This window comes from Kogia breviceps, chromosome 14 (assembly GCF_026419965.1).
Source record: "Kogia breviceps isolate mKogBre1 chromosome 14, mKogBre1 haplotype 1, whole genome shotgun sequence".
Lineage (NCBI taxonomy): Eukaryota > Metazoa > Chordata > Mammalia > Artiodactyla > Physeteridae > Kogia > Kogia breviceps.
In genome coordinates, this window is record NC_081323.1 from 60031342 (window position 1) to 60057917 (window position 26576).

At 48.2% G+C, this 26576-nt stretch overlaps 1 protein-coding gene, 1 long non-coding RNA gene and 1 pseudogene across 2 annotated transcripts in view; all 3 read right to left on the bottom strand.

The window, feature by feature from the left end:
* The window catches only part of LOC136792522 (uncharacterized), a 118468-nt gene that overhangs the window by 91612 nt on the left and 280 nt on the right, over positions 1-26576 (bottom strand). The window contains exon 2 of the long non-coding RNA XR_010836431.1: positions 24847-24973. This is a non-coding gene — a long non-coding RNA (uncharacterized lncRNA). The remainder of the gene's footprint in view (positions 1-24846; positions 24974-26576) is intronic.
* TMEM114 (transmembrane protein 114) lies at positions 832-10401 on the bottom strand. Its single transcript, XM_059038445.2, is given in 5 exon segments — positions 832-1135; positions 2616-2697; positions 2699-2751; positions 9784-9864; positions 10182-10401. Coding segments are annotated over 5 exon segments (669 nt in total). The 3' UTR covers positions 832-902.
* On the bottom strand, positions 21999-22211 carry LOC131741477 (NADH dehydrogenase [ubiquinone] 1 alpha subcomplex subunit 1 pseudogene; annotated as a pseudogene).

Consider the following 26576-nt stretch of genomic DNA (forward strand, 5'->3'; position numbering starts at 1 on the left):
AGCTTGCCAATGAGTGCTCCTTGGGCATCACAAGTTTGCTTATTGCCCTTCCTGCTAATTGTGGGCTTCCTGATCCTTCCTCTCCTCCCAGGAGGACCTCCTGGCATCTGTGAAGTGACACATGAATGGGACCACTGACCACCTGAATGTCCAAGAGGGGCTTTCATCTCTGGGATGACTGTGTTATGTTTCAAAAGCGAGTCGCTGACCACGGAGAATCCTTGCATTAACTGAGCCTTTTCTGCTTGAGCCTCAGGACTCTAGACCAGGTGAGCACGAGCCCGGTTGGGGTCAGGGAGGACACGTCCACCTCCTGGTTGCTGCGAAGCCCAGATCTCTGCTGTCTTCCCTCCAATTTCCCACGGTGTCTCCTGTCTGGTTCCAGGTCTCGGGAAGCATGAAGCCCGGTGTCTGAGACCCAGCATCCTCCACACACAGGATCCACGTCGCAGCCAGCCGGCATGAACCTGGTCAGAAAAGCTGTGATAAAGAACATGCCTCTAGCTTGCTGTGTATTTTTGCAACACTTACCTAACCTCTCTGGTCCTCCATTTCCTTAACAAAGAAGAGAAACCCATCCAAAGGGCAGGAGTGAGGATGAAGTGAAGCCAGAGGAGACTCACGGAAGTTGCAATCGGTAAGTTCTGTACACGATGAAGGGGGTGCTTTTGTTTTTTCATGGGTTTGGCATTCAGCCTCCTCCAGCCCACACGAGACACACGTGCCTGGACAGAGCACACACCATGCCAGGCAGCACTCAGATAACAGCCAGGGCTGGAGCCCAGTACACAGCGGCTCTCAGGTGGTGGCCTTGGAGGAGGAGGAAGCCGCTGCCCACCGAGATGGGTCCATGAGGCCCCCAGGCCAAGCCCCTCCCTCCCACCACGACCAGGCATCGCGGCTCAGATGGCCTGGTCCTGCCTCTGTCTCAGGCTGAGCACGCGGGCTGCTGCCAGGAAGGCCACCCCGGTGAGCAGCTCAGCGATGAAGCTGATCCAGCCCAGGGCCAGGGACCAGCCAAAGCGGATGTCAACCTGGTCCAGCAGGGCCTTCTCCTCCAGGAGAAACAGCGCCTCCCGGAAGGCGGTGGCTGAATACGCGATGTAGACGCTGATGCCCGCGAGGGTCACCAGGGCTAAAGGGGTTGCAAAGGGAGGAGATCAGACCCCCATCCCCGGGTACTGCCCTCCTTCCCACTGCCGGCCCCTCTGCCCGTGCCCCCTCCTCCCTTCCCCTCCCTTCCTGCCACTGCTAACTCCCACCCATCCCCGCGTCTCAGCTCCTGGCGATCCCTGGACCCCCCCTGAGCCAGTCAAACCCACCGTGGGGTTTCACAGCATCACATGGCCCTCCATCACTGCCCAGGTCAGAATGTGTTTGTGAAACGACTTAACTAATGCCTGTCTGCCCCAATGTGAGCTCCAGAGACTCCACCCTGGCTGCCCAGCACCCAGAACAGCACCCTGCACACGGCAGTGCTCCATCCATACGTTATTAGAACACACTGTCCAGTCCCACAGCCACTGGCCCCACGTGGCTCTTTAAACTTTTATTAATTTAAATGAACACCTCAGCTCCACATTGGCACCTGCCACATGCCGAGTGCTCGTTGCCTGTTTCGTGGCAAATTAGGGAATTTCTCCATCAGGAGAGTTCTCCTGGAAGGTGCTGTTTGGAGAATTAGACACTGGGCAAACTATCAATGCCAATATTAATAATAATAGCAGGTGGGTGGAGGGGATCGGAGCCTCACCGTATTCTCACCTCTAGGCATTACTTTTCTTTATTTCCCTCCATGGATTCTGAGTGTGTGTGTCATTACTGTTCTTGTTCTTTTTTAAGGTCCATTTCAAATGCACCAGAAGCAGGGAGGCCAGAAAACAACCAGCTGTGATTTGGGGTTTGTTTTTTTTTTAATTTATTTATTTTTTGGCTGTGTTGGGTCTTCGTTGCTGCATGCGGGCTTTCTCTAGTTGTGGCAAGCGGGGGCTACTCTTCATTGCGGTGCGCAGGCTTCTCACTGCGGTGGCTTCTCCTGTTGTGGAGCACGGGGCTCTAGGCATGCGGGCTTCAGTAGTTGTGGCACACGGGCTCAGTAGTTGTGGCTCACGGGCTCTAGAGCGCAGGCTCAGTAGTTATGGCGCACGGGCTTAGTTGCTCCGCGGCATGTGGGATCTTCCCAGACCAGGGCTTGAACCCATGTCCCCTGCATTGGCAGGTGGATTCTTAACCACTGCGCCACCAGGGAAGTCCTGTGATTTTGGTTTGAATCAATCGAAGCAACGCCTGTCAGGATGGCAGGAGCACATGAAAGACTGAGGGTGGCCAGAGAGAGGGTCTCCCTCCAGCCCATGGCCCTAACGCTGACGCTCTCATAACACGCTTCTTTTGTGAAATAATGATTCTCAGAATCTGCTCTCACCCTTATGCTTCTCTCTTGGGAACACAGACCCAGGGACCCTGGGTGGGAAACTAATGATCCCTTCCAGCTAGGACATCACAGGGGGGGGAACCAAGCCCCAGAAGCGATGGGACCCCCCCCCCAACCCTTCCCTTCTGGGGAATCGGGCACAGCTCCTCCTGGAACCTGGACCCCGTGCAGGGTGGGCACCTACCTCCAAAGAGGAAGAGGGTCCCCGTGAGCAGGAGGAGGAGGGGGCCTCGCAGGAGGAAGCTCAGAAACCCTGTCATCCCCCCCAAAAATCAGCAGGATCAGGCTGAGGCAGCAGAATCACAATGTCCCATGCATAGCTTAGGGGGGACAGGAGGACAGCAGGTTACTAACATCCTTCTGTTAATCAACAAACATTCACTGAGCGCCTCCTGTGAGCCAGCACCCAAACGCTGGGGGGAGTCAACACCACTGCTGCTAATAATAATGATGATAATAATATTATTAATAGCAACAGTTATCGAGGCTCGGCTATGCCAGACTTTGTGCTGTACGAGTATCAGCTCAAGTAATTCTCACACACCCTGCGAGGGAAATATTGTTCTTGTTCGTTCGCTTATTCACTCAGCACATGTGTATTGAGTGCATGCTTTGTGCCAGGCTCTGTCCCCGGCACAGCGGATTCAGCGGCAAATCCACCAGGACTCCTGCCCTCGTCGGGCTGTGTGGATTCAAGCAAGTGAACAAATAAGTGACAAAGTTGAGAGGTGGTGACAAACTCCTGGGGAGGGGCGTAGCAGAGGAGGGGCCGGGGCAGTGGCTCCACTGAAGAAGTGACTTTGGAGCAAAGACCGGAAGGAGGCGAGGGAGGCAGCTGTGCACAAGGAAGGGCCAGAGGGAGGGACCGAGGGAGGAGCGGGGGCGGAGTCTGAGATGCGAGGGCGTGTGCCTGCTGGAGCTGAGGCTGGGGAAAGCCGGCGAGGGCAGCGGGGAGTTAGGGAGGGCAAGGCAGTGGAGGAGGAAAGCAGAGCTAACAGCAGCTCACGTGGGGCTCTTGAGCCATCGGGAAGATTTTGTACTTCTCTCTGAATGAGATGGAGGCCACCAGACAGTTTGGGGTGGAAGAAACTAAAATTTAACTTCTGTTTCTAAAGGTCGCTCTGGCGACTATATTGAGAGTGGACAGCAGAGGGCGTAGTGGGTTGAAAGGCGGCTCCGAAGTTCACATCCAGCAGGAACCTGTGAATGTGACCTCATTAGGGACAAGAGTCGTTGCCGATGGAACGAAGTCCAGAGTCTCCAGATGAGCTCATCCCAGGTGAGACCCAATGACTTTATTTATTTATTTATTTATTTATTTTTAACACCTTTATTGGAGTATAATTGCTTTACAATGGTGTGTTAGTTTCTGCTTTATAACAAAGTGAATCAGCTATACATATACATATATCCCTATATCTCTTCCCTCTTGCGTCTCCCTCCCTCCCACCCTCCCTAACCCACCCCTCTAGGTGGTCACAAAGCACCGATCTGATCTCCCTGTGCTATGCAGCTGCTTCCCATAGCTATCTGTTTTACATTTGGTAGTGTATATAAGTCCATGCCACTCTCTCACTTCATCCCAGCTTACCCTTCTCCCTCCCCGTGTCCTCAAGCCCATTCTCTATGTCTGTGTCTTTATTCCTGTTCTGCCCCTAGGTTCTTCAGAACCCCTTTTTTTTCTTTTCTATAGATGAGATAGTTGTTTTAATTTCCTAGAGCTGACATAACAAATTACTACAAACTAGGTGTCTTAATAGCAGGAGGAATTTATTCTCTCACGGTTCTGGAGGCTAAGTCCAAAATCAAGGTGTCAGCAGGACCGCGCTCCCTTCAGACTCCAGGGGAGAATCCTTCCTTGCCTCTTTCAGCTTCTGGCAATTGCCAGCAATCCTTGGCTCGTGGCAGCATCCCTGTCCACCACCATCTTCTTATGACCTTCTTTTCTCTCCTCTATGATTCTCCTTTTTTTACGAGGACACTTGTCACAGGATTTAGGTTAATCCACAATGATCTCATCTCGAGAGCCTTAACTCAATTACACCTGCGAAGTTACTCTTCCCAAATGAGGTCCCATTCACAGGTACCGAGGGTTAGGATGTGGACACATCTTTTTTTTTGGGGGGGGGGGTGATACCTTTCAATCCACTACAGTGTTTACAGTAGTAGCTCAAGACGTGAGAGCTGAGATTACCGTCTAGAGTTAATAATACTAATAAAGTTGGAGATCAGGAAGATAACTAACATGCAGCCCCGTCCTCAAGGAAGCTATGTTCTGATGACAATAGACTCGAAAATTTACAAAAAATCCACTTCCTTACCAGGCATAATAGGACTGACTATATCTGAGCATTTCTTGGAGTCTCCAAGTCATATTGACAAGGTTTGAAAATAAAGATAGTGACACTTTGCCCTCTGGGAAATGGTTCCTGAGACTTCCTTCTTTTGCCAGAGCTTCTGATGTTTCTGGAGAATATTTCTCTGCTCTCTTTAAGAGAAGGACTGTTACTTCGCTAACCACCCTGCGGCTTCCTGACCTCGCAAGCATTCTGGAAGGCTGCTTTCCCCATCGAGCTATTCTTTGAACAGCGCAATAATGGATCATTCACACACTTATCCTTGGCATGAACGTCTTGGCATTTTTCTGGGTTTGCTTTTCCTTTGCAACAAAGCACTTCTGAGTCGAAAAGATCTCTTGCACCTGAGTACATATTTGCTCTTGATGGAAAAAATGACCTGTCAACATTATTTGTGTTATTACTTCTTACATGGTAATCTTAGTTCTCACGTGTTGAGTTCCTACTGTAGGCAGTGGAGGATAGCAGAACTCTGAACCCAAGAAACAGACTAGGAACTTTTCCCGTGGTCTGCCGTGGCCTCCGGTCTTGGCACACTCACGTTATACTGGAATTACCCTCGGTGTAGCATCATTCTAAAAGAATAGAAACTGCCTGGGTTCAAATCCCAGATCAACCAGTTACCGTGCAAACTTTGGTAACTTACCTAACCTCTCTGTGCCTCGGTTTCCTCATTTGAAAAGTGAGGAGTATAATAACAGTACCTGCCTCATGGGTCTGTTGTGAAGATTAAATGGGTTGAAACATGTAAAGACCTCAGGACAGGGTCTGGCACAGAGCACCTGTTCTGTAATCACTGTTATTTTTATTGCCCTTCAACCACTCCACTGAAAGTGGTCCCCACCTCCTTTTATTACATGCCCTTGTTTTATTTCCTTTGTTACACCTACTACTGTTTGAAGCCATTTTATGTTAATTTATTCACTGGTCCATGTGTTTATTATCTGTCTCCTGCACTAGACACTAAGCGTATGTGGCAAGGACCCCACCTGTCTCATCATGTTTTATCCCCAGCACTAAGCGAAGGCATTTGCAATGATTAGCTCCATTTTACAGATGAGAAGCCTGAGGTTCAGGGAGACAATATGACTTAGAGCAGAAGGAGGAGACAATAACTGACCTCCTGCTTTGGGTGATACCCTACACTGGATGCTTTCTTTCCGTGATCTCATTTCATCTCAAAACAGCCCCTTTATTTTTTTAATTTATTATTTTATTGAAGTATAGTTGAATTACAATGTTGTGTTAATTACTGCTATACAGCAGAGTGACTCAGTTATACATATATATACATTCTTTTTCATATTCTTTTCCATCCACAGGATATTGAATATAGTTCCCTGTGCTATACAGTAGGACCTTGCTGTTTATAAAACAGCCCATTTATGGAAGCAGGTGACTGGCCAGAAGTCACACAGCTGGGAAGAAAGATGGCCCTTACCTATGATGTGGCTGACCCCACCCCCCACATCTGGCTGGGAGAGGCACATGACTCAGCTCAGCCAATCAGCACATTCCTTCCCTTTGTCCACACTGATTGGCTCAGACCTGGGCACGTGATCCAATCTAGTCCAGTCAGAGACCTACCTGGAGGTTTTGCAGAATGACTGGGCAACAGTCTCCATCTGCTTAGGTTGCTGATTCTGGAGAGGATTTAGTTGAAAGCAGAACCCAAACAGAAGCAAAGCCCAGAGACGAGAAAAAGAAATTGAGTTTAGCTCTGGATCCCAGGGGGCTTGAGCTTTTCAGTTTCGTGGACCAGGAATTCCTTTACTGTTTCAACTAGTATGATTTGAGTTTCCATCACTTACCATCAAAAGACTCCTGGCTGATACAGCTAGCCTGGTTGATTCTAGACTGTGGCTCTTTTATGTAAACTGTGCTGAATTTGAAGACCCCCCCCCCCCCCCGCCACCAAAACAAGTTCCAGTCTCTAGCCAGGGAACCAAACCCATGACATCCCCAGAGCTAATCAGGAAGATAAAACATCCAAGCAAGGTGGATTTTTATTGGGTAATGAAGTAGGCTACCTGCTTGGATTTTCTTGGAGGAAAAACCAATGGTTCTTCCCATACACCCCCAAGGGGATTTGTCTAGGAGGCTGACTCACAGAACATGTTGCTTGTCACCTGGCCTCTCTCCTCTATGGGCTCTGCATAAAGGGAATGAAACGTCTTCATATAATAAAAGAACTTGGACAACAAAACTCTTTCTGGGGATAAAGATTCTGTGAAAAAGCTCTCTCTGGGGGTGATTTGCAGTGAGCACAAGGTCTGAAGCAGCAGCCTCCTCTCTGTAATGTTACAATGGTAGTAAGAGCAGCTAACACTTACACGGCAGACTTAAAGGAGCCAGACACTGCATGAGGCTCTTTAAATACAATCTCTCACTTCATCCTTGAATTAGCCTTATGAGGAGACATGACAGTTATCTTCATTTTTCCCATGGGTGAACTGAGGCTCCGAGAGGTAAGGAATTTGCCCAAGGCCATGTGCCTAGTTGGTGGTGAAGCAGGGGGTCAGACCTAGGGCCAAGGGAACAGATGAAGAGACTGTGGATGTGAATTTTGCCTGTTTCTCAAAACCCAGGACAACACAGGGTTGGTTCATTATCAAGTTTCAGGAAGAGGCCAGACCAGTGGTGATTGTGATTAGCCATCCAATTTACTCACTGATGTGATAAGCAGGCTGAATGCCAGCACCCAGCCCAGCAAAGGGCCATAGATGTGACTGCATCTAAAAGAGGCTGGGGGGGACTTCCCTGGTGGTGCAGTGGTTGAGAATCCGCCTGCCAATGCAGGGGAAACGGGTTAGAGCCCTGGTCCGGGAAGATCTCACATGCCGCGGAGCAACTAAGCCCGCGCGCCACAACTGCTGAAGCCCTCGTGCCTAGAGCCCATGCTCCACAACAAGAAGAGCCAACGCGATGAGAAGCCCATGCACCGCAACAAAGAGTAGCCCCCACTCGCCGCGACTAGAGAAAGCCCACGCTCAGCAACGAAGACACGACACTGCCAAAAATAAATAAATAAAATAAAAATGATAATAAATAAAAAATAAAATAAGCTGCACAGGAACAACTTTAAAGTCCAAAGAGACACCAACTTTGTTTTAAGGCTGTAGTAGCTTGATACACCATCTCCTTGCTACCTTCTCTGTGGACCACAGCACTACATTCAGAAGCCTAACTGTTAGCCAACACAGGAGTTTTTGAACGGGAATTCTTGATTATTCTTGAAATGCTCTGAGAACACCCAAAGTTCCTCCTAGCGCAGCTTGGGGCTGAGGACAGAGTTCGTGAGACCACTTCCTTTCCTCCAGCCCCCTCATATTCCAAGCATCCAGGGGATATCTCCTTCGATGGAACTTCATTCAGTGGTGTGCTAGAGCTGGATTATATCAGAGAGTCAGCTGTTAAGTTTTCAGCAGTATGAGGAGCCAGTTGACATCATGTTGACAGCCTGAAACTGACCACAGTGGGAATATTTACACCACAGAGATTGGCAAATGCCACAAATCAAGACTCTCCCCTCCCGCAGACAGCCAATTGTTAAATATTTTCCAGCCCACCACTGGACTTTAGAGAAACAGTCTGGTTCATTCATATACTCATTCAGTCATTCAACAAATTTGGATTGAGTTCCACCTCTAAATAAGAGAGTTTGCATTCACTCTCATGCCTGCTCTGCAAACCTTGGCTCATGGGCTACTCTATACCAGGCTCTGTGCTAAACACAGGGAATCCAGCAGTGGCAAGAAAGACGTGGTCCCTGCCCTCATGGAGCTCAGGGTCTAAAAAAATGTCACACAACCTGTAGCACGAGTAGGAGCTGACCAAGTCAAGCTGGAAGGATGGGAGCAGGGAGACTCCAATTGGAGACAATGGCATGTGCAAAGTTCCTGTGGCAGGAGGAAACTTAGCACCCCTCCAGGAACTGGCCCAAGGCCAGCATAGCCGGAGAGCAAAGAGCAAAGGGGAGAGTGGGGTTGGAGAGGGACCCTGGCAGCCCTTGTGGGCCATGCTAGGGACTTGTCTTCATTCTAAGAGTCACATCCCCAAGCCTCACTCAGTAAGTCTATCAAAAGCTGCACATACTTTTCAAGGTCTGTGGAACTCAGTCCTCATTTCCTCATCATGTCCTTTCTGTGGCACCTCTCTGGGCCTCAGTTTCCTCTTTGGAAAAATAAAGATTAAGACAGAGATGACAAACGACTTCATAGGGAGGCTGTGGAGCTTAAATGAGGACACAGATGGAGAGCGTTCAGCTCCATGTCTGGCCAGCTGCGAGCCTCAGTGAATTGAACTATGACTTTGATTTCCCTCCTTCCTCCACTGTTTGTTCAGCCCGTTTGCTTTCTCAAATTATATCCTCCCACCTTTCCAGAGTTCCAATCAACGTGCCAGGCACTGGGAGATCAGCCAGGAACAACAGACACATGGTCCCTGGCGAGAGGGAGCGGTCCTCTGCCTCCTGGTTGCCTCTCCTGAATCATTCAACAAATATTTACTGCATCCCTGCGACTGCCAAGCGCTGGTTCTCAACACCAAGGATGCAGAGAAGGCTGACAAGGGGGTGAGCCAGTTAGCTCCCCGGGCTGGTTTAGGTGTCTCTTCGGGCTCCCAGTCACCCTCCCTCGTGCTGCTTGTCACCTGAAATGTAACTGTGCACTTCCACCTCGGTCTCACCAGCTAGTCTGTGCGCCCCCTGAGTGCCCTTGGCCTGGGGCTTTGGCAGCAGCACGGTGCCTGGCGCACAGAAAGCCTTCAGCCAACGTTTGTTGAATGAATCCTCAACCACACGTTACAGGTGGAGCAAGTGGACCCCGCCTCCTACTCCTAACCGCGTTCCCCTCTCCCGCCGGTGCCAGAGGCCGCCCCGACCGCCCTCTCCAACGCAGCGCCAACGCCCCCCACCCCACCCCGCCTGCTGTTTGGACAAAAGCTCCCAAACTGGTGTCCAGCCCCGGGTCCTCCCCCATCCCACCCTCCCCGGACTCAGAAGTTGTCGGCTCGAGTCGCTGAAGGTCACGTTCTCCTGCCAGAAGGGGTTTATCAGCGGCGCGCACGGGCTCTGGACTGGATGGGGCAGAGGACTCTGTGGGCGGGGGCCCCGGGGTTCGGACCCCGGACCGAGGCTTCGCCCCGACGCCCGCTCTGGGTGCCCCACTCTGGAGGGCGGGCGCGGAGCCCGAGCAGCCGCAGGCTGAGCGGAGCGCCTCTCGGAACGACGAAGGCAGCCCCAGAAGCCCTGCCCACCTTCCCTTTCGACCCCAGATACCGCGTTTCGCGCCCCGGGGCTTGGGGAGCGGATGCGCTCCAAGCCACAAGTCCCGGGCGAGCCCGGCGCCGTGCAGGGCCGGCGGTGGCGGCCACCGCCCCGGGTACATCCTTACCCCGGCAGGTCCGCCAGAGGCCGGAGTGCGAGCTCAGAGGTTCGAGCTGGCTGCGGTTGGCGGCCCCTGCCGGGTCCCACGCCCCCGGGCCGCTCCGCTCCAGCCGCTCCGTGTCAATGATGTGTCAGAAGTCCGTGCCGATGGCGGCCCCCAGGAGCACAAAGCTGAGCGCCCCGGTCAGCGCCGCCGCGCCGGCCAGCGCGCCCAGGTGCACCCGCATCGCCGAGCCGGGACCCCCCGCGCCACCTCCCGCGTGCCTGAGCTCGGAGCCGGAAAGCCGGCCTCCGGACCTCGATCCCTCCCTCCGACCCTGGCTCCACCCCTCAGCCCCTCACCTGCGCCCCGGGACCTACCCCACTACGCCCTGCCTCTGCCTTTCCTCCCCAAGCCCAGCTCCTCTCCTCGCACCACCGACTCAACTTCCTACTTCCGGCCCGGTGCGCCAGGAGTCTGCCCTCCGCAGCCCTTCCCACCGCTCACGGCGCCCGGGCGCCCAGCACAGTGAGAAGGGCTGGGTGGGCTGGGAGGGAGGGCGGCCTTCCCGCAAACTGGGGCAGTAAGAAGGTCTTCAATAGCCTCTCCCTCCAGCTTCAACCACCGTTCCTCCAAAATCCACCTTCAGTTGATTTTTCTAGGCTGGCTACAGAGGAAGAAGACAGATCAGGGTTTTTTTAAATAAAAGCTCTTTAACAGATTACCAACAAGCTCCTACTGTATAGCACAGGGAACTCTGCTCAATATTCTGTAATAACCTAAATGAGGAAAGAATTTGAAAAAGAATAGACACATGTATATGTATAATTGAATCACTTTGCTGTGCACCTGAAACTAACACAACATTGTAAATCAACTATTGTCCAATATAAAATTTTTAAAAAAATTTTTTAAGTTCTTTAAAGCAATGGGCCACGTCTTCTGAGTCCATCATCTCCACCACCAAAGTCTTCATAATCATCACTGCCACCACCAGCACCAGCACCACCAGCACCACCATCATCACCATCACCATCCTCTTCTTTATCATCACCATCACCCTTATCAATTCCACCACCTTTGTCACCACCATAAAACCTTTCATTATTTCAAGAAAGACTTCCTGAGTGCCTACGATGTGCCAGACACTATAGTTTATATTAAAAATATAGCCATAAACAATCCAAACACAGCCCCTACCCTTAAGAAATGTGTGGTGTAGGCTTCCCAGCTTTTTCAAAGCCAGGAATGCAGAGGAAAAAAAATCATACTTGTATGGCACACCGGGATAAATAGAAGCTTCTAGAAGCTAGAGATGACCAGCCTCAGGGGCTGCAGCTACCAAAGGCCCCTGGAGGCTGCCCTTTATGGCTGAGAGACCAAAATCTTGGTGCTCCTGTGACACGTTCTTAAGGAAATACTGTGCCAACTCCCAAAAGTTGATGAATTGGGGAGAGAATCCTTCAACAAAGCTTGCTTTGAACAGGGTACTCTGAGAGAAAGTAAAAGAGGGGCGGTCTCATTGGGATTCGGAATCCAGGAAGTGACACAGATGATGAGACACAAAGAATGTAAAGGCATTTCACGCCTAGGGGATGGCTTATACAAAGGGTTTGGTACATTTTAGAAAAACGCCAAGAGTAATCAGGCTGGAACATAGTGAGAGAGGAGTAAGTAGAGGGAAATGAGACTGGGGGAATAGGTTGGGGCCAGGTCATGCATGTCTTGGGGTCACAATAAAGAGTTTGGTTTCTAGTCTAGGCTTCTGACCAGTTTTGAGAAGAGTAGTGAAATGCTGTGATTTACATTTTTAAAATCTCACTCTCCGTACAGGTTTTAGTGTGGAACAGAGACTTTAAGGGGACAGGAAAGGAAGCAAGGAGGCCAGTTAGGAGCAACATAGAAGTAGAAGCAGCAAGAGATGCTTGGATGCTTAGGCTATGGTGGGGGCAGCAGTGAGGAGGGAGGGAAGTAAATAGATTTTTTTTTTTAATTGAGAGGGGTAGAACTGATAGGACTTGGTGATAGACTGAGGCTGAGAACCATTCTTTTCCTTGTTACTTTATTCTCTCTTACCAACACCATCTTAATCTTCATCATTGGCATCCTCATCTCCATTATCAGCAGCATCAGCACACTGAACAGAGCCATCATCAGCAAGAACACATCCTCCCCTTGATTTTATACACCATTCTACTCCATCACCCCTTCAACCACCATCTTGATTAAGATTGATCTCTCCCATTACCATCCCCACTGATGGTTTTGCCTTCAACTCCATCACCTTATTACTGTTATCTTCCATTGCATCATCATCCAACCCGTCCTCCACTGTTCCATCTACATTAGGGAGCCTACATGAAGGTAAAATTCAATGAGGCTGGTCCCAAGACCCCTAATAATGTCTTTAACGTTTAATCTCTTCTCTCTCCCTTTCTTTCCATCTCTCAAGTGTTTTTCCTCTCTTGGCTTCATTCTTATTCAGACTCTCACTTGTTGGACCCCAGGAGCTACCTTTCACCGCTTAGCAACCCCAACAAAAAGAACAAAACTCTTTCTCAGTGGTGCAAGCCAGATTTCCAGAATCGAAGCCCATATCCCCGTCTCTGAACCAATCTCTATGAGTGATAGGGATAGAAGGCTCTGATTCGCCAAGCCTGGATCGCCTGCCTGCTCCTGGAACCGAGGCAGGGTGAACTGGACCCATCTTAACCATTTGAGTTTAAGCAGTGTCATGGCTGCCAGATGTACCAAATAAAAGCACAGTGTGCCTGGTTAAATTTGAATTTCAAATAAATAATAAAAATTTAGTATAAATATATTCCACGCAATATTTGGGACACACTTATACTTTTTAAATTGTTATTGTTGTTGTTTAATCTGAAGTTCAATTTTAACTGAGTGTCCTGTCTTGTATCTGGCAAACATAGCTGGCTCCCCAAAGGAAAACCAAGGTGCTATGGCCAGAACCAAGAGAAGGGGTGATGGCAGGGTGGATGGTGCCCGTCCACCCAGCATATGCATTTTCCTTCACTAGGTCCCACGTCTCTCGTCTACGTAAGGAGAGCTTCTTCCTGGCCCCTTTGCAAAGACAACCTTGTAAGCTTTGATCATTCTATTTTTCCTGAGGATTTTGATATAATGTACCTGAATCATGCTCGGTCACTCTAAAAAGCACAGAGGGGCTTCCCTGGTGGCGCAGTGGTTGAGAGTCCGCCTGTCGATGCAGGGGACACCGGTTCGTGCCCCGGTGCGGGAAGATCCCACATGCTGCGGAGCGGCTGGGCCCGTGAGCCATGGCCGCTGAGCCTGCGCGTCCGGAGCCTGTGCTCCGCAACGGGAGAGGCCACAACAGTGAGAGGCCCACATACCGCAAAAAAATAATAATAATAATAAAAATAAAATAAAAAGCACAGAGAGTAATGTTTTTCAATGAATCTGGGGAGGGGTGGAGCACATCAAACATCATATGCTATCATTACTCAGCCAGTCAACTGAAGAGGCAGGATAAAACCTGAAGGCTCTTGAGGCAGAATCCAAACAAAGCACAGCATTTAGGATTCAAGCCACACCAGGCGCCATGCTGGGTACCGGACTGGTGGAGAAAGGGCATTGAACAGGGATTCCAGAGGCTGGTTTTGAGTCTTAAATCAGCATCTTACAGGCTGTGTGAGCCCAGAGAAATTGCCTCTCTTCTCTGAGCCTCAGTTTTCTCGGCTGTAAAATGGGGGCACTCATACGTACCAAACTCAGAAGGGCACCATGAGGTGTAATGATGGTGGGTATAAAAGTACTTTGTGACCTATGCAGAGTCATACCACCATAATTATTAGCATATGTGGAAAACGCTTTGAGAAGAGGGGAGGAGTGCATTTCAAACATGCAAAGAAGAAATACTTAAAAGAAAGAGGAGGGCATCAGCACCTGCGCTGCCTCATACTGAGAAGCAGGAATTTGCTTTTAAGCACCACGGACAGCAATCTGCTGGCAGCCGGGAGGCAGAGCCAGAAATGGGGGCATACATGGAGCCAAACAGATACTGACTGAGCACATCCTGGGGCCAGGCACACTGGAGAATACAAAGATTCATGTGGTCTTGACCTTCAAATAACTTAATCTCTTCAAGTCATCAACATTCCTAGACTGATACAGCTGGGGCAAGGCCCCAAGCCTTCTGATACTTGAAAAGTGGGGAGAATCAAAGGGAAAATGTTTTCTTTTCCAACAATTGTTGAATTTCTGCTGTGCGTTCACATATGCCTTCTAATTTTCTCACTAGACTACCACCCTCAAAGAGAAGAGTTACTGCAATGTCCTATGCATTGTTACATTCCAAGTGCCCAGCACGGTGCCTGGTATACAGCAGATACTCAGTAGTTTTTTTTTTGTTTTTTTTTTTTTTTTTTTTGCGGTATGCGGGCCTCTCACTGTTGTGGCCTCTCCCGTTGCGGAGCACAGGCTCCGGACGCGCAGGCCTAGCGGCCATGGCTCACGGGCTTAGTTGCTCCGCGGCATGTGGGATCTTCCCGGACCAGGGCACGAACCCGTTTCTCCTGCATCGGCAGGCGGATTCTCAACCACTGCGCCACCAGGGAAGCCCACTCAGTAGTTTTTGAATGGATGTGTGAAGGAATTCTTATAAAATCCTATTTTACTCTTAAAAGGAAAAAAAACAAAAAAGAGGAAGGCAGAAGGGAGGGAGGATGTCAGGATACCGAGAAGAAAGGTTACCTTCCATTATGAAGCATCGAGTATCAAGGGAAAGCTGACATTTTTTTAATCAGTGAGATCTGGATTTGTTCAACTCTGCAGCCCTGAGGCCCTGCTTGCCTCGCCAGCCTCACAAACCCAGGCTTCAAACACGTGAAGTTTGTTCCTGCCTCTGAGCATCCGCACATGCTGTTCCCTTTAACTGAAATACTCTTATCCCCACCTTTTGTTTTCTTTTTCTTTCTTTCTTTTTTTTTGGCGGGGGGGGGGGGTGGTGGTCTCAATTTAAAATTTAGTTCTTTGGAAAGGGCTTAGCCAACCCCCAATTTAGGTTGAAAGCTCTTAGGATACGATGATTTACGATGAGTCAGGTGTGGTTAAGGTCCACTGTATCTCCTTAGGCTCTCAACTGCTCAGCGGCACGCCTACAACATCTACCACACACACCTGTGACTCTCCACATACGGACTTTTCTCCCAAGTGAAAAGGCTGGAATTACTGGAGAGTGAAGGCCCCCAGGAACACTGAGCACTGATGAAGTTGGAGGATAAACAGCCCTAGCTCCCTCACCCCTTTGGGGAGGGAAAGGCTCTGAAGCCTGTTCTACTCTGTCCCCCAGAGTTTCCAAGGGGGAGTGAACCCCAGCTGCCCACTGCAATGACATCTTCAATTGATTTCCTTTCTTCTTCGTCTTAATTCCCCACTCTTGTACCAGTGTGTCCTACGATCACCCCCCCAATACAATTACTGGCTCTCAAATCCTTATATCAGAGTCTCCTTTGAAAGAAACCCAACCTAAAACGCATGCTATCTTAGCACTGAGACTCTCCCCGTAGTAATTAATGATTATCGAGTGACGAAGCCATTTGCTACTTGTCCGTCTGCTCCTTTGGACATTCAAGCGGGATGGTGGTTACCAGAGGGTGGCTCATCCTACACCATTCTGATCCCCCTCCCCCTTCTCATTTCTAGGTACCTTCCAGCCAGTGGTGGCCACGTAACGCAGTTCTGACCAATGAGGTAGAAGCAAGAGTCTGTTGGGAAGGGCTCCCCAATTTAACAAAGGCCAGGCCCTGGGAGGAGAAGGCTTTTGGTCCACTTGTAATACAGACGTGAGGTCTGGAATGACAACCGCCATCTTACAACCATGAGTTTAACCCTCCTGGTGGGAGTTAAAAACAAAAAGAGTCTGAATCTCTGATAGCATCGTTGAACAGCTGCCCCATCCTTGAATTGCGTACCTCAGAAGTTCTTGTTAGGGCTTCCCTGGTGGCGCAGTGGTTAAGAATCTGCCTGCCAATGCAGGGGACACGGGTTTGAGCCCTGGTCTAGGAAGATCCCACATGCCGCGGAGCAACTAAGCCCGTGAGCCACAACTACTGAGCCTGCGCGTCTGGAGCCTGTGCTCCACAAAGGGAGAGGCCGTGACAGTGAGAGGCCCGCGCACCGCGATGAAGAGTGGCCCCCGCTCGCCGCAACTGGAGAAAGCCCTGGCACAGAAACGAAGACCCAACATAGCCAAAAGTAAATAAATAAATTAAAAAAAAAAAAGAAGTTCTTGTTAGAAGATAAAAATAGGCCCCTATCAGTTTAAGCTACCATCTTAGGGTTGTCTGTGTTTGCAACTGAATGCCTTGCGAACTGTGGCAGACACAGACTGTGTCGGTCCTACCCAATGCATATCATTGGCCTTTAGGTTACTGCATGATACACAGCAGATGTGTAATGAAGATTTGTTGATTCAATAAATGAAGAGCCTTCCCAAAAGTCTCTTCTTGCAAGCACAGAGCTTATCTTGCATGGCAAACTCGTAAGGAACCAACTCAAGGCTTTAGACATATAGCCAGGATATCGGTTCAGTTATTAAGATCGCCACACTAGAGACAAATGGCCTCTGTTTATTAAATCTCATGAGGTCATGATGTTCTACTGGTCAGCTGGACTCCGTGGACTTGACCCATGCATAACCGTTTAAGTGCAAAGCCTCCATCTGTCCATTGGAAACCTCTAGAAGGGCTAGCTGCCACTCTTCATTACCTATATGATGTAATTAGCTTAGGATGAAAAGGGATCGATAACCCATTGGTCTAATTTTCCCATTACACACCTGGCGTGATGCCAAGAGATGAAGGCTGAGTTGCCCTTTTTTCATTTCAGGGAATCTCTTCCCAAATTGGAATAAAGATCCCTCAAGCCGGAGAGAAGCCGCTTCCAGGAGCAATGTGGTAGGGAAAGAGCTAGGACCATGAGCCAGTGCACCTGGATTCCAGCACCACTAGCCTGCTGAGAGATCTGAACTGATTGCTTCCCTTCTCTGAGCCTCGGTTTTCTCATCGGTAAAAGGGGCTCATAGAAGTCCTCTTCTGGGAATCTATTCCTGCCACAGTTTACATGCTGCATAGTTACAATGTGGCAGGCATCATAGAATTTTTTTTTTTTTTTTTTTTTTTTTGCAGTACGCGGGCCTCTCACTGTTGTGGCCTCTCCCATTGCAGAGCACAGGCTCCGGACACGCAGGCTCAGAGGCCGTGGCTCACGGGCCCAGCCGCTCCACGGCATGTGGGATCTTCCCAGACCGGGGCACGAACCCGCGTCCCCTGCATCGGCAGGCGGACTCTCAACCACTGCGCCACCAGGGAAGCCCCTTGTCCTCTTTTTATGAGGACACTTGTCATTGGATTCAGGGTCCACCCAAAATCCAAGATGATTATGTCTACAGAGACCGTATTTCCAAATAAGGTCATATTTGGAGGTTTCAGGTGGATATGAATTTTTGGAGGATGCTTTTCAGATCACTACAGACCCTTAATTGTGTGATTTTAACACAATTAAAAGGGCATCTGCATGGGCTTCCCTGGTGGCACAGTGGTTGAGAGTCCGCCTGCCGATGCAGGGGACGCGGGTTCGTGCCCCGGTCCGGGAAGATCCCGCATGCCGTGGAGCGGCTGGGCCCGTGAGCCACGGCCTCTGAGCCTGCGTGTCCGGAGCCTGTGCTCCGCAATGGGAGAGGCCACAACAGTGAGAGGCCCGCGTACCGCAAAAAAAAAAAAAAAAAAAAAAAAAAAAAAAACGGGCATCTGCAGTCCTATGAGGGCCACAGCAGGCTGTGGGAGATATGAGAATTGGCTGGGTTATCCTTAAACAATTCATAAGAACAGCAGCCGAGATACTTCACCGCGTCCCTTTTTTCCACACATCCAGGCCCAACATCTAATAGGAAGCACCAGAGGCTTTCTCTAGGGTCACTCTGCTCACCCAAAGCCAACCAGAAAAGCCAAGAAATTAGCAGCCCTAACCAATGACTGCGGGAGCTGATGTATAAATGCCCCAGCACCCTCACCCTTTGGGTGAGACAACTCAGAGGCATGTGTTTTACACTGGTTCCAAGAGTTCCCCAATAAGACTAAACTCCAGGAAACTGGAACCTTCATACTCAGCTGGAGTTGGAATATAAAATTATGCAGCCACTTTGGAAAACAGTTTGACTGTTCCTTAAAAGATTAAACATAGTCACCAAAAGACCCAGCAATTCCATTCCTCGGTAGGTAGCCAAGAGACATGAAAATGTATGTCCACACAAAAACTTTACATGAATGTTCATAGCACCATTACTTATAACAGCCAAAAAGCAGAAACAACCCAAATGTCCATCCACTAATGAATGAATAAATAAATGTGGTCTCTCCATACCATGGAATGTTATTTTGCCATTAAAAAGGAATGAAGTACTTATAATAACTACAAATGGGGTATAACCTTTAAAAATTGTGAATCACTATACCATACACATAACTTACATAAAATTGTACATCAAGTATACTTCAATTAAAAAAATATTCTCAACCAAAGACATATGTTTAATCAGACTGGAGTTTACCAACTCATGTTTTAAAAAATTACACTGGCAACTTAGAATAAATTAATTTGACATTTGACAATTGATAAGACATCTCACAAAAAATAAAAAAGGAACGAAGTACTAATACATGCTACAACACGGGTAAACCTTGAAAACATGCTCAGTGAAAGAAGCCAAACACAAAAGAGTGCATTTTGTAGGATTCCATTTATATGAAATACCCCAAAGAGGCAAATCCACAGACAGAAAGTGGTTTGGCATTTGCCATGGGAGAGGGCAATGGAGAGTGAAAGGAAACAGGACACTATGGTCCTTCCCCCACCCCCATATACTCCTGCCTTTGGTCTGTGGAAAAACTTTAGCCGAAGAATAAGTTTAATCAGAGAGGTGAGAGAATGAAGAAGCAAAGAAAAGCAGTCAAACAGGATGAAACGATAATAGTTCAGTCAGTAAGCAAAGTCAAGGACATTTAGTTCCCTCTCAAGGGCTACAGATAATATTCTGAGCCATATCCTGTGAGCTGTCTTATAGATACTGAAACCTCCACCAGGTAGAAGAAGTTAACTACATGATGACCAGGTTGTAGCCATGACATAAGCTGCCACAATCCCGAGAATTGGCCTCAAGGAAATGGGAACAAACCGACCCAGGAACTGACGGTTAACTATACCTAAAACCATCAATATGGTGCTGGTCAGACCACCAATGATCAATTTCAAGATGACTGTCAGAGCTGACTGTGCTCTTTCTGCGTGTAGCACCCTCCCTCTACCTATGAAAGCTCTTGCCCCCTGGTTGTCAGTGGCGGGGGGAGTTGGCCTTTGGACAGGAGTCTGCACCTCCCCTCAGTTGCCAGCCTCCAAAATAAAGCAAACTTTACTTTCCACCAACTTTGCCTCTTTATTGGCTTTGGAGTGGCGAGCAGCCAGACCCCACTTTCAGTTACAGGAGGATGCTGACGGGCACAGTGTTTGTTTTGGGGGTGACGAACATATTCTGGAATTAGACAGTGGTGATGGCTGTACAATGTTGTGAATATACGAAATCCACCAATTTGTACACTTTAAAATAGTGAATTTGACAGTATGTAGATTATATCTTAGTTCATTCAGGCTGCTATAACCGCATACTACAGCCTGGGCAGCTTATAAACAGAAATTTATTTCTCATAGCTCTGGAGGCTGGAAGTCTGAGATCAGGGTGGCAGTGTGGTCAGGTCAGTGTGGCCTGTGTGACTATCTTGTACCTCAACTGTCTTTTTCCCAAGGGTTTAACATCCATTGATGATTCTTATCTGGATCAGTCAGCATTAAGGTGACTTTAAAGAGTAATTTTCTATTTCTATTCATCCTTCCTTCTACAGTTTCTCACTGCAGTTTTCCATCCACCACCCTTTTAAAAAGTCTTTTAGTATCATTATGAACTCATGGATTTTTTAACTGAAATAAAATCCACCATTCTAAAGTGAACAATTCAGCGGCATTTAGTACATTTACAGTGTTGTACAACCACCCCCTCTATCTAGTTTCAAGCCATTTTCATCACTCCCAAAGGAGACCCCGCACCCATTAAGCAGTCACTCCCCATTTTTCCCTCTCCCCAGGCCCTGGCAACCACTGGTCTGCTTATCATCTCTATGGATTTGCCTTTTCTGGATGTTTCATTATACGTGGAATCATGCAATACGTGTGTGGTCTTTTGTGTCTGGCACATTTCACCGAGTATCATATTTTCAATGTCCATCCATGTTGTAACATGTATCAGTACTTTCTTCCTTTTTTTTTTTTTTTTTTTAGCGGTACGCGGGCCTCTCACTGCTGTGGCCTCTCCCGTTGCGGAGCACAGGCTCCGGACGCGCAGGCTCAGCGGCCATGGCTCACGGGCCCAGCCGCTCCACAGCATGTGGGATCCTCCCGGACCGGGACACGAACCCGTGTCCCCTGCATCGGCAGGAGTACTTTCAACCACTGCGCCACCAGGGAAGCCCTTCCTTCCATTTTAAGGCTGGCTAATTTCCCCCTGTATGGATAGACCATTTTATTTATCCATTTTTCAGTTGATGGACATTTAGGTTGTTTCTTTTTGCTACTATGAATAGTGATTTATGAACATTCGTGTACAAGCACTGGCCTGAATGTTTGTGTCACCCCAAGAGGGCCTTCACCACAACCTGACCACGCTGGTACCCTGAACTCAGACTTCCATCCTCCAGAATTGTGAGTATTTCTGTTGTTTATAAATCACCTACGCTATGGTATGCTGTTATAGCAGTTTCAATGGACTAAGACACATTTGTTTTGAGTACCTGTTTACATACATTGCTTTTATTCAATGTGTCATGCTTTATTCTTGCCAATAAATATTCATTTAAAGGCTCATATTGTCCCACATTTGACCAGTGCAAGCCCCTGTGCACTTTCATTTTTCAATAAATTTCTAACCATAGAAGTGATATATGTTGCAGCCCTTTAAAAATTAAAACAAGGGCTTCCCTGGTGGCGCAGTGGTTGGGAGTCCGCCTGCCGATGCAGGGGACGCGGGTTCGTGCCCAGGTCTGGGAGGATCCCACATGCCGTGGAGCGGCTGGGCCGGTGAGCCATGGCCGCTGAGCCTGCGCATCCGCAACGGGAGAAGCCACGACAGTGAGAGGCCCGCGTAACGCAAAAAAAAAAAAAAAAATTAAAACAAAGTCCTCTCAAACCTACCTTCATCCCAGCCCCTGGTCTGAGAAGGTATCTTTCCAGATTTTTTCTGTGTATTTACATAATATGCACATATCCTGAGAAAACATATAATTTTTTGAGTGTTTTCTGTTACTTAACTAATATTATACAGTATGTATGGCATCATAATTGGCTTAAAATTTTTTTTTATTTTAATTTTAACTGGAGTATAGTTGATTTACAATGTTGTGTTCGTTTCAGGTGTACAGCCAAGTGATTCACTTATACATATACATATATTCATTCTTTCTTAGATTCTTTTCTCATATAGGTTATCACAGAATATTGAGTAGAGTTCCCTGTGCTATACAGTAGGTCCTTGTTGGTTATCTGTCTTACATATAGTTGTGTGTGTGTGTCCATCCCAAGTTCCTGATTTATGTAACTGGCTTTTAAAATTATTTATTAAAAAAAAAAAAAATTTACTTTTTTGTTTTATTTTTATTACAGAGTACAAAATACACTGCATGCTACACAATACACTGCATAACCTTCTAGCAGCGGTAGATGAGCATAACTGAGTTATTTTTCATCAATCAGGAAAATGCTTCCTTAATCAATGTTCTCCAGACCCTTTGGCACATAGTAACGATCAACTCCAGAGACGCGCCTATCTCTTTCCACCAAGTTCCACAGATATGAATACCGGGCAACCCTTTTTTCCTTGCCCCCGTTAATGAACCTGTGGATGCGTGCAGTGGCCATTCCCGGGATGAACGAGCACGCGGCCATGACAGCAACCCCGGGGAGAATCTTGAACCACATCGTGACACCATCACCAAGGCCAAACACTTCCTTCCAGGCCCCTTAAAGGTGACCTGGCTTAACTGGCTTATTTTAAATCTAACAATATGACTTGGTAAAATTAGTGAAATTGGTGCGTTCTTTAAGATGAAGAGATATGCTCAGATCAGCTCAAGAAGTTCAGGAAAGTCGTGCCTGGAACTTTCCACGTTCTATTTCATTCTCACAACAATGCTTCAAGGTAGGTGTTATTATCAGTACTCGAGAAATTAGAAAATTAAGTTTCAAAGAAGTAAAGTAACTTCCCCGAGTACCTAGCATGTGAAAAACTCTCCACAATCACGCATCAAATGAGTGACTATGATTACTGAGTGGCCGAGCTGGGATTTGAACCCAGCTCCATCGCACGCGAGGGTCAGCTTGGTTCCTTTCTACGCGGTACCAGGAACCAGAGGGACAATCACTGTGCATTTGTAGCAGCTGCTGTTAGAGGCTGGTGAGATGTGGGGGTGGGGGAGGTGTAGAATTATAATCACCTACTCCCAGCAGATCCAGGGAAAGAGCTTTCTCCCCAGAAGGACAAAATCTTCCAGGGCTGGCTGGGAAAATGCATCAAGCATGTAGTAAACGCACGACCTTTGGAAACGGGGCTGCTCTGAATACCCGGGCTAATAATGATCACTTGATAGCGATTTCCTGCAAGCTGGTTTCTTATCACACATCTGGCAGGCCATCCGCTTTCCTCTGTTGCATACATGATTTGTCATTAGCCCAGGCAGTGGGGGTGATGTACACTCCGGCATATGGGAGTTAGCGCAGTAACCCTTGCATCGCCAAGCCTGGGGGGAGACTCTCAAAGGAAAAGATGTGCCTGGGATGCTAGAAACGGCTTTTCACTCTAAGGCCCCATCCAACGCTGGGACATTTCAGAGACCTGAGTCTGCATCCCAGCTCTGCCACACAGCAGCTGGCATTTTGAGCAAAGCACCTCACCTGTCTGAGCCTCAGGGGTGGTTGTGTATGTAACTGAGACTCAGGAACGCGGGGGACCCTCTCCCCCTAATCTGCAAAGCTCTGCGAAGAAGGGCAGCTTTCCTTCCCCCTTATTCTGAGCATCTACTGCTGTGTTGCAAACTACCCCCAAATTTAGTGGCATAGACCATAATAACACTTTTGTTATGTTTATGGATTCTATGGGTCAGGAATTCGGACAGAGCACAGCGGGGCTGGCTTGTCTCTGCACTATGATGTCTGGGAGTCTCAGCCAGGAGGACCCCCCATAGCTGAGGTGACTCACAGAGCTGGGGGCTGAAAAACTAGGTCTGGAGCATCCCTTCTAAGGTATTTTTCTATTATGGGTCAAATTATTTTCCCCCAAAAGATGTGTTCAAGTCCCAAACCTGTGAATGTGACCTTATTTGGAAATAGGGTCTTTGCAGGGTAAGATGAGGTCATACTGGTTTAGGTGGGCCCTAATCCAATGACTGGTGTCCTTAGAAGAGGAGGAGACTTGGACATAGACACAGAGGGAAGATGGCCATGTGAAGATGGAGACAAATGTGTCACTGGAATGACTCATCTACAAGTCAGGGGTCACCAGGAGTCACCAGAAGCTAGGAGAAAGGCAAGAAAGGTATTACAGACTGCATGTGCCCCCCCAAATTCATATATGGAAGCCCTAACCCCTAGTGTGGCTGTATTTGGAGATGGGGCCTCTAAGAAAGTCATTAAGGTTAAATGAGGTCATAAGGATGGGGTCCTGATCTGATAGGATTAGTGTCCTTATAAGAGACACTAGAGAGCTTACTCCCTCTCTATTCATGTACTCAAAGAAGAGGCCATGTGAGGATACAGTGAGAAGGTGGCTGTCTGTAACCCAAGGGGCGATCCCCTCACCACAACCTGGCCATGCTGGCACCTTGATCTCAGACTTCCAGCCTCCAGAACTGTGAGAAAATAAATTTCAGTTGTTTAAGCCCCTCAATCTATGATAGTTTGTTACAGCAGCTCAAGCTAATACAGAAGGATCCTTCCTGAGAGCCTTTGGAGAGAACCCAGCTCTGATGACACCTTGATTTTGAACTTCTGGCCTCCAGGACTGTGAGAAAATAAATTCATTTTGTTTTAAGCCACCAAACTTGTGGTAATTTGACACAGCAGCCATAAGAATCTTAATACAGTTCCATCATTCACATTTGCAGGGCCTGGCTGAATGGTGAACAATGGATTCAGCTGGACCTATTGACCAGAGGGTCTCCACCTGCCCGCCCCCTCCGACATGTCTGGGGCGTTTACCACCTGAATGAACTAGTATAAGCAATAATATAGCTGACCTGTGAACAACGCAGGGGTTTGGGGCACTGGACCTCTGCAGAATTGAAAATCCAAATATAGGACCTACTGTATAGCACAGGGAACTCTGCTCAATATTCTATAAGAACCTAAATGGGAAAATAATTTGAAAAAGAAAAAAAAGAAAATTCAAATATAACTTTACAGCCTGCAGATTCAACAAACCACAGATTGCATAGTACCACAGTACCTAGTGAAAAAAATCCTCCTATAAATTGACCCATGATGAGCAATTCAAACTCATGTTGTTCAAGGGTCAACTGTAATAGTTTATAGGTGCTCTTGTCATTTCTTGAGTACTCACAGCATGCCGAGGATGATGCTAATTGCTCTACAAGCATTATTCTCTTTTCCTTTGTGGATACGGAGAAATCCAGCATAAGTTGCTGATGGGAACCAGCAGCTGCTCCTGCCTCCAAGGCACTCACAACCTGTTGGGGGAATCACAGGTGCTCTGATGGAGACAGTAGAGAGGACTGGAAGGGCCCAGAGACTTATAGTCGTGAGCTGGAGGAGGGGGAATCAGGGAAGGCTTCCTGGAGGAGGTGACCCCCAAGTAGGTTTGCCACTCTGCCATAACTTAGTGTAGAGACCTCATAGCACATCTGTTTTAGGCCTCATGAATGATGGAAGGTACAAAGTATCAGGAACCAAGGACTGCCCAGTTTCCTGCTTAAGGAGGGTCCCGGAAACTGCTCCATAACACTTCCCCTTACATCCCATTGGCTTAATCCCTTTAGTTTAACCCCATGTCCTTGTTATTGCAAGGGAGGCTGGGAAATAGTCTTTAATTTGAGGGAGGCGTGTGCCCAGCAAAAATATTATACAACTATAGGAGGAGAGGAGAATGGATAGTGTCCATGCCTCAGGGAGGAAAGGTTAACAGGGTCCAAGTGGAGAGTTCGAACTTGATGCTGAGGATGACAGGAAGCCTGGGATGACGTGAATTACCTCAACATCTCAGTGAGGAGCTGCCCAGAACCCCAGCAGCTCTCAGTCCAGCTCCCTAACACAACCGGGCAGCCCAAAGATGGGTAGTGACATCACGTCTGCTTTTGTCCACCCTCTCTGCACACCCCATGAGCACACATTCCTCTTTCCTTTCTTCTTTCATTCGACAAATTGAACTTTTTGAGCAGCTCCCATGCACCAGGGAATGCCTGGGTCGGGAGAGGTGGCTTTTTCCTTTTTTGGCCAGGGCGTGGGGATTGCGGGATCTTCGTTCCCTGACCAGGGATCGAACCTGGGCCCCCAGCAGTGGAAGTGCAGAGTCCAAACCACTAGACCACCAGGGAATTCCCTGAGAAGCAGTTATTTTAAACAGGATGGTCTGGGAAGATCTCACTGAGAAGAGAAGAGGATGATGCCTGAGCACAGGCCAGAAGGAGGTGAGGGAATGGAACAAGGCAGGTGTGTGTCCTGGAGAGAAGACTCTCGGGTGAATAGGAGGGAGCAGAGTCGGGTATGAGATGGGGAGGGGATGACTGTGAGAATACTGACTTCCTTCTGTCCAAGGTGGGGGCCTCCAAGGGTTTGAACAGAGGAGGGACGTAATCTGACTTTTGTTTTTAAAAGATGGCTCTGCCTGCTTTATTCTCACAAGCTTTTAGACAAAAAACCCAGAGGTGTCTACACCACCTTCCTCGGTGCCCTCCTAGCACCCAGACATCCCCTGGGAACAACCCAAGCAAGACTAGAACGGGGTCCCAAGACGCCCAGCCTGCTCCCCCTGTACCGTCCTGGGGAGTTCAGGAAACAATCTGTTTCCTTTAAAAACACTTATTTATGTTGCTTGCTCAGCCCCTCATGTTTTATCCATGAAACTGATGTTGACCCTCCGTATGTGCATGTAAAATGTGTGCACCTTTTACATCTGTGGTCCTATGTGCTTGGAAGCTTACGTGAAGTCCAACAGTTGTATCAGATTTCATTTCCTATTAGACGCTAATTAACCTGAGGCTCTTCATTCGCCTGGTGTTGGAGGCTTGACGAGTGGATGAATGAATGAAACGAGTACCAGCTATTATATTAATT